This window comes from Macrobrachium nipponense, chromosome 38, assembly GCF_015104395.2.
Source record: "Macrobrachium nipponense isolate FS-2020 chromosome 38, ASM1510439v2, whole genome shotgun sequence".
Classification (NCBI taxonomy): Eukaryota; Metazoa; Arthropoda; class Malacostraca; order Decapoda; family Palaemonidae; genus Macrobrachium; species Macrobrachium nipponense.
The window spans coordinates 16,821,423-16,836,422 of record NC_061098.1 but is presented as its reverse complement, the minus strand read 5'-3'; the positions used below and the strand labels follow the sequence as shown (position 1 = coordinate 16,836,422).

The 15,000-nt window shown below is 38.6% G+C and overlaps 2 protein-coding genes across 6 annotated transcripts in view; both read right to left on the bottom strand.

Annotated features, from left to right (window-relative positions):
* The window catches only part of LOC135209676 (ras-GEF domain-containing family member 1B-like), a 966,569-nt gene that overhangs the window by 438,656 nt on the left and 512,913 nt on the right, over nt 1-15,000 (bottom strand). The window lies entirely within an intron of this gene.
* The window catches only part of LOC135209677 (uncharacterized), a 123,103-nt gene continuing 121,770 nt past the window's right edge, over nt 13,668-15,000 (bottom strand). Inside the window, exon 2 of the mRNA XM_064242419.1 lies at nt 13,668-14,373. Coding sequence (XP_064098489.1) covers nt 13,814-14,373 — 560 coding nt within the window. The 3' untranslated portion in view covers nt 13,668-13,813. The remainder of the gene's footprint in view (nt 14,374-15,000) is intronic.

Below are 15,000 nucleotides of genomic sequence, written 5' to 3'. Positions count from 1 at the left end.
TATAATCACAGTCTTTTACCAATTAATTCTAGCAACACACAAGCAATTTACACTTTAAAAAAAATAAAATAAAAAACTCATAATCACAATCTTTACCAATTATTTCTAGCAACACACAAGTACGTTATTTTACACAATAGTAATTTCCGATATGGAACCCCTTCGAGACTAAATTGGGCCTCGTTGCCAATTAACCGTCGGCACTTGTGATCAAGAGCAAAAGACCAACATTGAAGTGGATCTATCGAGTTAAGACAAACACCACTTTCCATCAAGAGTAAACAGTTCTCCTAATCTGGTCAGGTTGGCTTTCGAGAATTTGTCAATTTTGCGCAATACTACTTATACAAGTAGAGTTGAATTCCGGGCATTTAACAAAGTTTAATACTTACAAGTAGGCAGTTGAACTCTGGGCATTAACATAAAGGTTTAACACTTACAAGTAGAGTTTTGAACTCGGGAAATTTACGAGTAGTGTGTTGAATTCATGCTATTTCAACAATGAGGCATTAGAGAACATCATAATGGTATTATGAACGGGATATACATTGCATTAACTAATGCCTTTTCCTAACAATCTTATCTAACTGATCCTACGAGATTCTACATGTAACTTATGACTATCACAACTCTTTATTTCTTTATTTATTAGGGCTTGTAGCTAATACCACTCTCATTTCATAAAGGCTTGTAGCTAATACAACAATCATCTTATAAGGGCTTGTAGCTAATACCATACAACTTTTATAAGGGCTTGTAATTAATACCATACTCCTTTTGTAAGGACTTGTAGCTAATACCATACCCATAACACGTTACCGTAATAATATATATAGTTATCTTCGATAACCTGACCAAGCAGATTCTTTATAAAAATAAACTAAAAAAAATCCCACATCAATTCAAGTTAAAAATCCACAATCATCGCCACCTTTAGCGGCTCAAGTGTATGAAATGGCTTCTAATCAAACCAAAATAAAGCGTCTGCGTACGCCTCCCGCAGAGATCATTTACCATGATTCGCGGCCTGACGTCACAAATTATCTCATCTCCGATTATCCTCTCTAATCCTCTCTGAGCGAAAATCACCGGTCACTCGTAAACGTCGAATGGTAAACACTTCTCCCTTCCGAGTGGTTCTGACGGGCGCTCCCTGGCCACCAGAGGGCAGTGGCGCGTTTCCAAGGATGACTAAAAAACAGGAGTTCTAATTTGCAAGTTTTTTTTTAACACGAAACTCCATAGCTTGAAATTCATTGAAAGAACGTCAAACTGAAATATGATATTATCATCGTAGGCTCTAAATACTAAATTACTAATCTATATTCCCTGAGATGGGGTTATTCAATTTCTTGTAGGATAGTCTTGTCCACCAGATTGCGTTAGTGTCCATAACTTGTAATCTATTGTAAAGAACGACAAACTGAAATAGGATATTATTATTGTAGGCTCTAATTACTAATCTCTATTCCCTGAAATGGGGTTATTCAATTTCTTTTAGGAAAGTCTTGTCCACCAGATTGCAATCATGCAGGTCCAAGGGTGAGGAATAACAGGCGACTGATTTTTGTAAGTTTTCTTGACTTAAAATTCATCGTACAGAACGGCATGTTGAAATAAGGCATGTTTATTATTGGTTCTAAATATTGGTCTCTATTCCCCGAATTTTTTTTACGTCCCATAAAATAGGGCATTTTAATGTTGATATTTACCACAGCTACTTAATATGAGGGAAATTGAAGCAAAAAAATTAAAAATTAAAAAAAAACTTGAACTGGTTCTTTTTATTTTGGTAATTGCTAACTTAGTATACAACACACTATAATTTTACATATATTTTAAAACACTAATACTTCCATCAGGTTAACAAATAAATGTTATCAAATCGATGTCGTTATTTAATTCATATTCCGCCCCATAAAATGTAACGTATACAAAATTCCCAAAGCTAGCAATCAGCGGAGGCTATTTAACCAGGGTAAGCCCTTAAATTGAGACAGCAAAAATTCCCCCAAAATTCAGACAGCAAAAATTCCCCAAAAGTTCAAACAGCAAAAATTCCCCCAAAATTCAGACAGCAAAAATTCCCCAAAAATTCAGAGAGCAAAAATTCCCCCAAAATTTAGACAGCAAAAATTCTCCAAAATATTCTCCCAAAATTCGGAGAGCAAAAATTCCCACAAAATTCAGACAGCAAAAATTCCCCCCAAAATTCAGACAGCAAAAATTCCCCCAAAATTTTAGTTGTATGAATTATGCAGTATACTTTATGAAATGCATATGAAGCCTCTACATGCATATACGAATAAACACATGAAAATGATGAGAGATGAATACAAAAACAAAGACCTTCTTCTCCGTTCTTGACAAAAAGTAAGACACGAAGAAGGCGGAACACCGCCTTAACTGATGTCAAGAACTTACTTTCTTGAGAGAGAGAGAGAGAGAGAGAGAGAGGATTTTTTTTTTTTTTTTTTTTTGCAGAGAGAGAGAGAGAGAGAGAGAGAGAGAGAGAATCAACTGGTAATAATGGGATCAAAGCTCTCAACACCTCATCTTACTGAGAGAGAGAGAGAGAGAGAGAGAGCTCTCGACACCTCTTCTTACTTCTTACTTCGAGAGAGAGAGAGAGAGAGAGAGAGAGAGAGAGAGAGAGAGAATTAACTGGTGAAAAGTGTATCAAAGCTCTAAAAACACCTCTTCTTATTTAGAGAGAGAGAGAGAGAGAGAGAGAGAGAGAGAGAATAACAACTGAATACCAACTGGTAATAATAGTATCAAACCTTTCAACGACATACCTTTCCATATCTGAAATAGAGAGAGAGAGAGAGAGAGAGAGAGAGAGAGAGAGAGAGAGAGAGAATCTAGCAAACAGCGTTATCACATCGATAATAAATCTTCGCACTTCTACTATAGGATAACAAGCCCCTCTCCTCATTAGCCCTGATCAGGAACAAAATCTTTAAAAAAAAAAAAGAAAAAAAAAAAGGAAAAAAAAAAGGAAAAAAAAAAAGGTGATATACTTAACTTCCTGTCTCGTTCGCTGACACAAGCAGACAACACAAGCAAGGGACTATTGATAATTATGCTGTGGCCTCATTAGTTAGGAGCATTGCTTTTGGAATTAACTCGTACGAAGAGAAACCCGTCGGACAAGCAGCTTCTCCGATCACCTTCCTCTAACTGGGATAGATGCCATTGCAGAATTTTGGAAAATGCCGAATTGAAACAAGACTATTTCTAGTTCTGGTGGACGTATTGATTCGCGGTATGAGTCATATATTAATTTTTTCTTTTTTAATTCTGATGCAAGAATTGATTCGCTGTATTAGTAATATATTCATGGTCAAATTCGCAAGATTCTCCAGTAAATGGAAAGCATTTTTTAATAAAAAAAAAAAACTTATAATCATATAATTGTCATGAAAATAATAATAATAAGACTGTCGGTCTGTGTGACACCGTTATAACCGATTATTATTCATCTCTCTAATCCCGTTACAACCGGCACACTTCCCCTAAGGATAAATTAAAAAAAAACACACACCACAAAAGTACTGTCACTATTAAAACCATCCCTTGCACTACAGCACCACCATCACCAAACACCATCAACCTCATTATAACCACCTCAAGCATCACCACTGTCATCATATTTCTCACCATTATCATCTTCATATCTCTCGTGTCATTGCATCGCTGCCTCTGGCGGACATCGCCTTGCTCAGCAAAAACATAGCCGAGTGATTCTACTGGAAAAAAATGCTTGCCAGAGGTCACTGACACGTTATCAAAGTACTTCTTTCAAGCACTGCATGCATATACGCGGTTCCTGCGCGCTTGAGTATTCTGGAATCTCAAGAATATTCATGGTATACACGCATGTATAATGTCTACCTACGCATGCAAATCATTCAGGGCCTTAAGCCACAGGAGAGAGAGAGAGAGAGAGAGAGAGAGAGAGAGAGAGAGAGAGAGAGAGAGAGAGAGAGGATGTCATTCCTTTTTTATAATGTCAAGAAAAAACAGGTATGCACAACATTTCGAGCCTTAGGAGAGAGAGAGAGAGAGAGAGAGAGAGAGTTACAAGGAGTTACAAGGATTAGGATGTCTCAAAGACTTGTTAGTCCAACCGAGGAGACATCGTGTGCTCACTTATCTGTAGGAGCAGGTTTTACTGTTCATTCACACACACACAGAGTTGACATTCCTTTTTATCATTTTAAGCCAGCCATGAGAGAGAGAGAGAGAGAGAGAGAGAGAGAGAGAGAGAGAATTATGTGGCAGAAAACGCAGGTAATACGCGGTAACAGTCTAATCTTCGTAGCTGTCTCTCCTACTGGAATCAAATAACAATTCTTTAACAGACCAAATAAACGAATATGAAGCCTAATTTTGACGCCCACCTACACTAAAACAAACAAAAGAATAAACAAGACAAACAAGGCGAAAGAAATCCACTTCACCTCCTCTCACTACGGCAGAACAGCAATCCCTTTCAAGAACATCCAATTTAAACCCGGCTGATGTGATCGCACCAAAATGCGGTTCACAGAAACACTACTCTCGCCAGGGGAGATGCATCGGACATTCATTGCGTAGGTCTTGAACTGACGGAAACTGGATCTATCTGTGAGAACTTTTTTTTTTTTTTTTCCTTTCATTTTTTTTCTAACGAGTCTAACACCGTTGAACCCAGTGCTTCCTACAACAGCACCAATAATAATAATAATAATAATAATAATAATAATAATAATAATAATAATAATAATAATAATAATAATGGAAAAGTAAATCCACAATAATATGTCTGTTTGATCTTGTTATTTAAAAATAACATATTGTGGATTTACTTTTCCATTTCATTGACCTATTTGATTATGAGTTTTCTTTGGATAAAATAATAATAATAATAATAATAATAATAATAATAATAATAATAATAATAATTAATAATAAAGATAAATAATAATAATAATAATAATAATAATAATAATAATAATAATAATAAAGCTCTACTCCCATAGCTTCCAATAATAATATTAATAATAATAGTGTTTCCTTTACAGTTGCAGCAATTTACGTTTTAACATTTGGATCTAATAATAATAATAATAATAATAATAATAATAATAATAATAATAATAATAATAATAATAACGTTCCCAAATCCCCATTCCCCAAAAATAGAAAAAAAAAATAAAAGATACCAAAATAAATTCCCAACGAGTCAGAATGGGCATCTGCGTAGATGCGATCGACATCTATTGAAACCGAAGACCACCGGTGGGTATCAGGGGAGAAGCCAAGGCTCCTAATACCCAAACGGGCGGGTGGGATCAGGGGGAGAAGCCAAGGCTCCTAATACCCAAAACGGGTGGGTATCAGGGGAGAAGCCAAGGCTCCTAATACCCAAACAGGTGGGTATCAAGATCATTATAGGCGGCTAACGAGTTGTTAATTAAGATAAAAATCATCGACGGTTCTCGTTGTTGTAAACATAGTAGTATATAGCTATTAATCTGTTACGGAGATATAATTGATTCTAACCATAGTACGGAGTTATTAATCTGTTATAGAGTAGAGATATAACTGATTGCGAGGGCGGTTACAACCATCAGTGATTTATATGAGTGTTAAGACGTGATAATCACTCAAAGGGGCGTAAAATAGGTTATATACCAATAAAAAAATAAATTTATAAAAAAATGCAAAATGTTAATTTGAAAATAAAATGGGTACAAAAGACTGTGATCTTTATTAAAAGGAGAAAAGGGCAAGAATAGGCGTGACAATCAAGCATAAACTCCGTAGCAAAACGGGCGTTGTCCTTATTAAAAAAATAATCTAAAAAATACTTATAAAAAGAATGCAAAATGTTAATTTAAAAATAAAAGGGTACAAAAGAGTGTGATCTTTATGAAAAGGAGAAATAGGCAAGAATGGGCGTGACATTAAAGCATGAAAATTGTAGCAAAACGGGCGTTGTCCTTATTAAAAAAAAATAATAATAAAATCAAAATGTTGCCAACGGGTGCTGCTATTATTAAAAGATGAAAAGGAGCGGCCAGCTGGCGTGGTATTTAAAGATAAAAGAGTGGCATTATGTGTTGCTTATTTGGGGGGGGGGGGGGGTGGGGGGGGGGGGGGGGTTGTCAGAGGACGTGGCATTTATTAGCAGATAAAAGGAGGGCAAAAAATGAAAAATACTAATTAGTCGTTCGATGATTGATGCAAACGTATTTAATAATTCCTCAATAGGCGGGAAAGGGGGGTGGGGGGGGCGGGGTGGGGGGGGTGGGGCAACTGATTTGAAAGCCATAGCGGGATGACACGTGTGAGGAGGTAGGGCCCTCATTGCACGTTACGTGGTGCACTGTAGGCATTTGTTGATGCCCTCTGCAGCGTCCTTTGATAAATCAGTGACCAGTCTGTGAAATTTAACTAAGAAATACAAGCAAACAATAAACAATATAAAAAACTAATAAATAAATGAAAAATACAAAAGTCAACACTAAGAAACGACAGCAAAACAAAAATTCCAAGCAGGAACAAGCATCACTGGGATTCACAAAAGAAAATTTGTCCTTTCTGATCACCAAGGTCAAGCAAGCACAGCACAGCAGAGAGAGAGAGAGAGAGAGAGAGAGAGAGAGAGAGAGAGAGAGAGAAGCATTCACAAGGCAGCAACAGAGAAGATGAAGAGGTCAGTACAATCATGGCACAAAAGACATCAGAGAGATCCACTGAGATACGAAGGAAAAGAAGAGAGAGAGAGAGATGAGAGAGAGAGAGAGAGAGAGAGAGAGAGAGAGAAGAGGGAGAGAGAGAGAGAGAGAGAGAGAGAGAGACAGCTTTGACGGACAGACGGGAATTGTAGCCAAGAAAGAAGTTTATGTAAGACTTAAACCCCCACATGCTATGTAACCAATAGGACACGAGGGCTTATTGATACCAAATCTGCCTTCGTCTTGAAGAGCTTACATACATTAGCCATCCAACCCACCCACCACCGCCTCCCCACCCACAACCCCACCCTTCATAAATCAAACATTTTCATACGGTGGCTTTATACAGCGTCTCTCTCTCTCTGCTCTCTCTCTCTAAAAATCAACAATACAAGTGTTCACCTTCAATTGCAGCACTATCACTGGTCATGCACAGGGCTTGCTCGCTCTCTCTCTCTCTCTCATCTCTCATCTAATCTCTCTATTTTACTCGTCTCACTCGTATCTCTCTCTCTCTCGGATATATTCTATATCTATCTCCATATACATACATACATAACTATCACACACACCCCTGTAATATATATATATATATATATATATATATATATATATATATATATATATATATATATATGGGTGTGTGTATTGATAAGAAAAATTGAAACAAGAATTGCGTGCTCATTAAAGGTATAAAAATGTAAATAAGAAAATCAATATACGAAGACTTTTGAACAGCAAATCCTATTCAGTGCAATAAACGGAAAAAAAACCTTTGAAAACTACAATAAAATTTTGAGGCTTTTTACACACCTACTTATGTATATGAATCAGCAAACCCTATTCAGCGCAATAAACATACGAAGACAGAAAAAAATAACATATATTCCCTTCCCACTAAGCAGTTCAATACTGCGACTGGTATCAAACTCCTTCGAGAGGCAAAGTACACAACACTGATGTCATTTAACTTGACAAGTCTGAGAAAGACAAGTCAAGGTATATGACCCTTCCCGATAAGGCGGCAGCAGCAGCAACAGCAGCAGAGCAATCCGCCATAGGACATGACACCTCGCAATACCGCAGGGAAATCTGATCCACAAGGACAGCAGACACGTACAAGACTTGATACGGCCCGAGAAACCCACAAAGAGGACACTACCGAGTGTGGTTGATGGAGTAATACGTTCTTTGCGATTGTTGTCGTTTGACCTACATAATGTACATTTATCAATTGTAGTGGTATGTAATTGTTTGTTGATTGTTTGACCTACATAATGCATATTTTTTCAACTGTAGTAGTATGTAATTGTTTGTTGATTGTTTGACCTACATAATGCATATTTTTTCAACTGAAGTGATATGTATTGACCTGACCTACATATGCATATTTTCTTCCTCAAATGTGATATATAATTGGTTGTTGACTGTCTGACCTACTTAATGCATATTTTCAACTGAAGTGATAATGGTTCGTTGACTGTTTGACCTATTTAATGTATATTTTTCAACGGAAGTTATATTTGTTAGTTGACTGCTTGACCTACTTTAGTTATAATTTTTCAACTGAAGTGATAATTTTTGATCTATATAATGTATATTATTCAACTGAAGTGATAACTGTGGAAACGGAATGTAAGTACTCGACTAAAAAATACAAGTAAATGATTACAATTAATTGTAGATAAACAATATCGTTAACTTAAGAAGGGTAAAGGAAGGGATAAACAAAGGAACATCTCATAAATTCCACCCGGTCCCAAAAGAAAGGAAAACGCAAGAAAAATAAATCCACACCAGGGTATACTCGTTGTACGAAGGACAGGCGTGATATATGCAATATCCTGTTTAGAAGTCTGACAAGTTTTTTTTATTTTTTTTTTTAATTTATTATTATTTTTTTTAAAGCTTTTGACAGCCTCGTCTAAAGTTCCGTAACCCAAACTTCTTGCTTATGGCTTTTCCTCGTCTCCACATAAATAAATTTCTATTTTTTTTTTTTTTTTTTTTTTTTTTTTTTTTTTTACTCATTTTCCTTTTTATATTTTCCCGCCGCCGCGAGATCTGTTCTCTTACCCACCTCGATCGGAGTTCCCCAGGGTACCGCTCTCTCACCTACTCATTTACATTTTTTTCTTTTTTCTTTTTTTACCAGTGACCTTTTACTGTCTGCCTCTCCCCCTGTTCGTACTTTTTCAGGCAAACTTTCTTATTAAATAGCCACGCCTTACGGTACTTTTATGCTTGTTGCCTGCAAAGTGAAGGTCCTTTCTATTCCCCTCTCAGCTCTGATTTATGGTAAATTATCTTAACGTTGCTAAATTATCTTAACGTTGCTAAAGTATGTTAACATTGTTAAAGTATGTTAACGTTGCTAAATTATCTTAACGTTGCTGAATTATCTTAACGTTGCAAAAGTATGTTAACGTTGCTGAATTATCTTAACGTTGCTGAATTATCTTAACGTTGCTAAATTACCTTAACGTTGCTAAATTATCTTAAAGTTGCTAAATTATCTTATCATAATCGGATTCGATCCCTTAAAGATACAGTGTCTTCCTGTTTTCCTGTTCAGATTCAAACCTTAAAGAAACAGTTTCTTCTCTAAATTAAGACTGATATAAAAATTGGTACTCTCCCGATTTTTATTGATTCAGGACTATTTTGAAAATTACCAGATAATATCCCATCACAATTAGAAGTCCCTCTAGCAAAATATAGACCGTCTCAACGTACAAGGTTAAAAGTTGCATGAAAAAAGTAATAATAAAAATAGCTCTATTTTGTTGCCACAGCCCGTTCATTCATTTTCCCTCACATTCAGAAGGAGCGAGAAGAAGGAGAGGTCCTACGCTACAGAATTGAAGGGATTATAGTCTTAGGGTAATATAGGACTGAATAGCAAAGCGCCCCCCCCCCCCCCCCCGCAACTCCCCAACCCCGTCCAGAAGGGAATTAATCAGGAGGAATGTTTGGAATTGGATCGTATACATAATCCCCCTAAATTCGGTTCAAGAGTAGAGTTACAACGGAAGATGTTTAAGCCCAATGAAATTTTTTTATAGGCCCAGGGGATCTGGGAAATGTATCCTAATGAGAGAGAGAGAGAGAGAGAGAGAGAGAGAGAGAGAGAGAGAGAGAGAGAGAGAGAGAGAGAGAGAGATGCGTGCGTAGACACGGCCGAGATCACTGGATAAGATAATAATTTATTCAAAGTTCTTAACCAGTCAGGAACAGGAGTCACGAGATTCTACAAGAGAAAGTCCTCAAAGCAAAGCGAAGGAAAGTGTTCGGTAATTAGAACTTTAACAAAACATATTTCAGGAAAAGTTGCAACAAATAAAACTTAGGATTAATTTACTGTTAAATGAGCATCGAGTCACATCTGGTGTTTACAAAAAAGGAATTAAGTTAAACAATTGCTGTGTCTTATGTTACTTATATCTTACTGGAATAAGTATTTTGCTCAAACAAAGAAGTCTGTACCATTTAAGTAATAGCCATTATCAATTACTTGTAAAGGAACAACTGCAAAATCTGAAACGAAAGATATCAATACAACTTCATACAACAAATTTTATACAGGGGATATATTGAAGGATTACAAAACTATAAAGTTTAGTCCAAGAAGTACCTTGACAAACGAGAGAGACTGAGAGTGTCCAGCCCTTTGATTGGCTTATCAACAGCCAATCAGGAGCGTCGTAAGGGACGGGCCTAGACATCAAATGCACGGTTGATGTGAATCTACTATAGAAATATCTGACACTCTCCTGAAGTATATGTACAGTTGAGATTCAAAAAGTGTTAGTAAGTGGCATTACATGACTACAGCATTAACAACCTGTCAAACATGGCACACACACACAATTACAACGCTTACAATAAAGGACATCTGCGACTTGACAGAGCCACAATGCTATAACCAACTAGGAATGACAGGGCACTTACGAAGCTAAAAGTTTTCGACAACAATAATCTATCAAATACCGCCACTTGAAGGAACTTGACCATAACTTCCTCCTGGTTAGCGGTATCTGGTAAGTATCTCGGGAAGTACATTTGTGCCTCGAACGTCGGCATCTGATAGGTATTTCAGGAAATACATTTGTGCCAGGAACGTAATAAATCGATACGTACGTATATCAACGAGCCTTTGGCACTGATTGGCGCTGACTGATGGCACTGTAAAAGCGAGCGATTGCGTGCGTGCTCTGGTTTTAAAAAAGAAGGTCTATGACTTTAATTGATTCAGGATATTGCACACAGACACACGTATATATATACACACATACACATATACTAAACTATCACTACACTCGATTTGCTCCAAACACTTTCCGCTGGCAACGAACCTCTCAATTTCGGCGGAGACAGATTGGGAAGGGAAAGCTACCAGTCAATTAATATTCAAATAATAATTTTCGCTCCCCCATGCAAATGAACTTGAAGAACGTACTACCTTCTGCGTGACTTACTCTAAGAAGTCTCCGCGAGAGAATGGAAAATGAGGAGGGTGCAAAGATGAAAAGGGGGGTGGGGGAGGGGGGGGGGGTGGCGGGGGGGAATAAACTGATTATTTAGAAAGCCATTGAAAGGGAAATGGTAGTGGAGGGGGGGGGGGGGGGGCGGGGGCTGAGTGCACTCGAGTCATGGCTCTGGAAATGGGAGTTTTCAAAGAAGAAAAGATATAAATGGATGCTAGAGAAAGTGTCTCTCTCTTCTCTCTCTCTCTGAGGATATTCTATAACAATGCCCAGGCGTACAGAACCTCTCCCCCCCCCCCCCCCCACCCCCCCCCCCCCCCCCCCCCCCCCCACTCATCTCTCTCTCTCTCCATCCCGCACGATTCTCCTCAGATGGACTAACAAGTCTTCGAGGCATCCTAATCCTTGTAATTCCTTGTAACTCTCTCTCTCTCTCTCTCTCTCTCTCTCTCTCTCTCTCTCTCTCTCTCTCTCAAAACATACGGACACAACGACCAGTCTTTTCCATACACCTAAATTATGTGAAGATCTAACTCACCCACCTTTCTCTCTCTCTCTCTCTCTCTCTCTCTCTCTCTCTCTCTCTCAAAACCCCATACCTTCTCCCACGTTTGAAATGTACTACGAGTTTCTGTGAGTTTTCCACCTGTCCCTCACGTAACAAATGCGAACTTTTCTCTGTTCAACAATTTTCCTCTCTCTCTCTCTCTCTCTCTCTCTCTCTCTCTCTCTCTCTCTCTCCTCTCTCTCCAACTGCGTTGACATCAATTATTCACGTAAAACTATCTGTCCGTGATTTAATTTGTTGCACCTCGGATTGGCGGGACGGTTTTAAATATTTATTACCGCATCTTTGTACATTACAAATCCGCAAATTGAGATATATTGTTGTTATAAATACGTCATCCTATCAATATGTATTATAAATCTCTCTGGCTTAAGAGGACTAAGGAGGTGGTGATTCTGACACATGGACATACGTAACCACACTGGATTCCCAAATTATTCATTACTATAAAATTCATATGAAAAGAACGAAATACTTCTAAAAAAATATAAAACTAACAAGGCATAAAACTCGCTATCAGAGGCACAGTAACTAGAGGCCATGCCTGTCAGGACGACTTCTCCTCACCCCCGTCTCCCCCTTCCAATAACACCCCCCCCAACCCCTGTCCATCTATCACGTCATGGAAAGTGATCTTGTACATTGGATCTGACCACAAATGTGTGATAATCTTTCATCATCGTTTCCATGGCCGAGAATAAAGTTATGTTATTTTTTATTTATCTTTTTTGTCGGTGACGACATCTGATCACAGATCAAATTCAGAAGCACGAATGCAATTTATACTGGTCGTTGTCATTGCGTCATACAAAAAATCAATGCTAAGGCAGATCTTACGTTTGGTCAACAAATAATTGATTCTGTTCAGCAAATAATTGATTACATCATTTTTGAGGTCATAAAAATTCTTCCATATACACTTAGATGCACAGACACATATAGTTCCACGTTCACTAAAAAAAAAAATATTTTCATCCATACGCACATACAAGATATTCCGTATGTGCTTTGACTAGCAACACTGCATGATTATTAAAATGCAACTGCTATGGCTACAGTAATAACTGTTATTTACAATATAGCTACGACATGTAATTTATGTTAAGCTTCTATAAATGATTCATGTCTTTTTTTTCTCTAAACAAAAAGAACAGCAACGATATGCTTCATTTAGAGGAATTACAAGCTTTGCTTCATCTTATTACTTCCAAAAAGGTTCACTGATGTTCATTGTATTAAGCAAATACAATAACAAATACCTGGGATAACTTACATACCTTTTGCACTTGGTGCTGTTTGACGTATTCCCCATCCTTTGGTCTTCATTGGTGTTTATTGTAGAAAGAAACATATCCTAAGAAACGGATCTTTCCTTGACAGTGACCCGAAGGGTTTTTGGGGGTTCGTTATCTGGGACTCAAATTTCTTGAGGAGCTCATTATTAGGATATTTACAGTCTTGTGTTTATGTTTACAGTCTTTTGTTTATGTTTTTTTTACGGTCATCCCCGACGGGCTTGTACTAAACAGGCCGCATAGGTGGATACGTACCGGGCCAAAACCCTTTGGGGGGGGGGTCAACTATCCAGGAAAGATCCAAAGACACATCTGGAATATATTCCATACCTTTTGTACGATATTTACTGTCTTGTGTTTATGTCTACAGTCTTTTGTTTAGGTTTTTTACGGTCATCTCCAACGGTCTTGTACTAAACAGGCCGCAAAGATGGACACATACCGAAAAAAAAAAAAAAAAACAAAAAAAAAAAAAAACCTTTGGGGGGTCACCCCATCCAGGAAGGATCCAAAGAAACATCTGGAATACATTCCATACCTTTTGTACTTGATGCAGTTTGACGTATTCCCCGTTCTTTGGTTTGGCAGGATCGGCAGCGAGCCCTGTCCTCGACAGAGCCTCCACCAAGTCGGGACTCAGAGTCGTCGCGCTCTGCTTCTTCCCCCTGTTGGAGGACGAGCTGGAGCGACTGAGCCTCGAGGGCGCCGGCGAATTCGTCGCGGTGCTCGTCCCGTTCAAGGGCGAGGACGATTTGCTGCTCGCTCTGGAAGGCGGCCGGGGAGAGGGCGAGGAGCTGAGAGACGAAGGCGATGACGAACTGGAGAAGTTGGAGGAGGAGGCGGCGGACGAGGAGAACATAGGAGGGCGCCGCCAGCGGGTGCAGGGTATCGGCGCAGTGCCCCTGCAGGACTGGTGTCCAGGTGGCTCTCGGACGACCTCTCGTCCACGACGCGGCCGTTCTGGTGCACCGTCAGCGTGTCCTTCGTGGTCACGCGGGAGGTCATCTTCAGGTTGCTCTCCACTTTGGTTACGCCCCTCAGGTCGGCGCCCAGGACGGAGGCCAGCACCCTGTTGACCAGGGCCTGGTCGGGCAGCCGCCCGGCCAGCAGGGCCGCCTTGAGGGCGTCGCCGTCGTCGCCCACCAGTTGCACGGGCACGCCATTGACCAGGATGACCTCCCGCTCGGTCACCCTGGTCGAGGTCACAGCATCGACGACCCGGGCGCGCCCGGCTCCGAAGAGCTGGTCGACGGCTTCCTGCGGATCGACGTGCGGGCCCACGACGCCTGCGGTACCTGTTTGCGGTCGAAAATGTTGTGAACGGAAAAACGTCAACAAAATATATGGGAGACATTAAAACGCCAGATGACAACCTTTCCTTCGACGCCGAAACTCGCGGTAAAATACGATCTTTAATTTTTTTAAAATAATGAGTAAATCCCGTTGAACGACGCTTTCATTTTATAAAATACTATCTTCCTGTTTTTGTTTAATAATCAATTAATAAATCCCGTCGAACGACGATTTCATTTTATAACACCATAATGAACTAAACAAAAAATAAAAACTTCTTTCAGTTTTCTTCTGAAGATGTAAGAAGAAACTCACAAAATTACAGAGTATAACTTGTTTACTTGTATTTACATAATATTATGTAAATACCAGTAAACAAGTAATTTCTTTAAACACCATAATGTTAAAATTATTTATAATTATGTTTAATATTCCCACCTTCCCATAGCAATCATGATCGGATGAAAATACAAAGGATCAAGATTTCTCATACAATAAAATGACTGATAAAAAATATATTTTTTAAAACAAATAAATGTCATTCGTGAAATTAGATTAGTAAAATCGAAAGAAATAAGAAGGGGGAACCGAACGCAAATAATACCCAATTACACCACTGAAGCCTTACT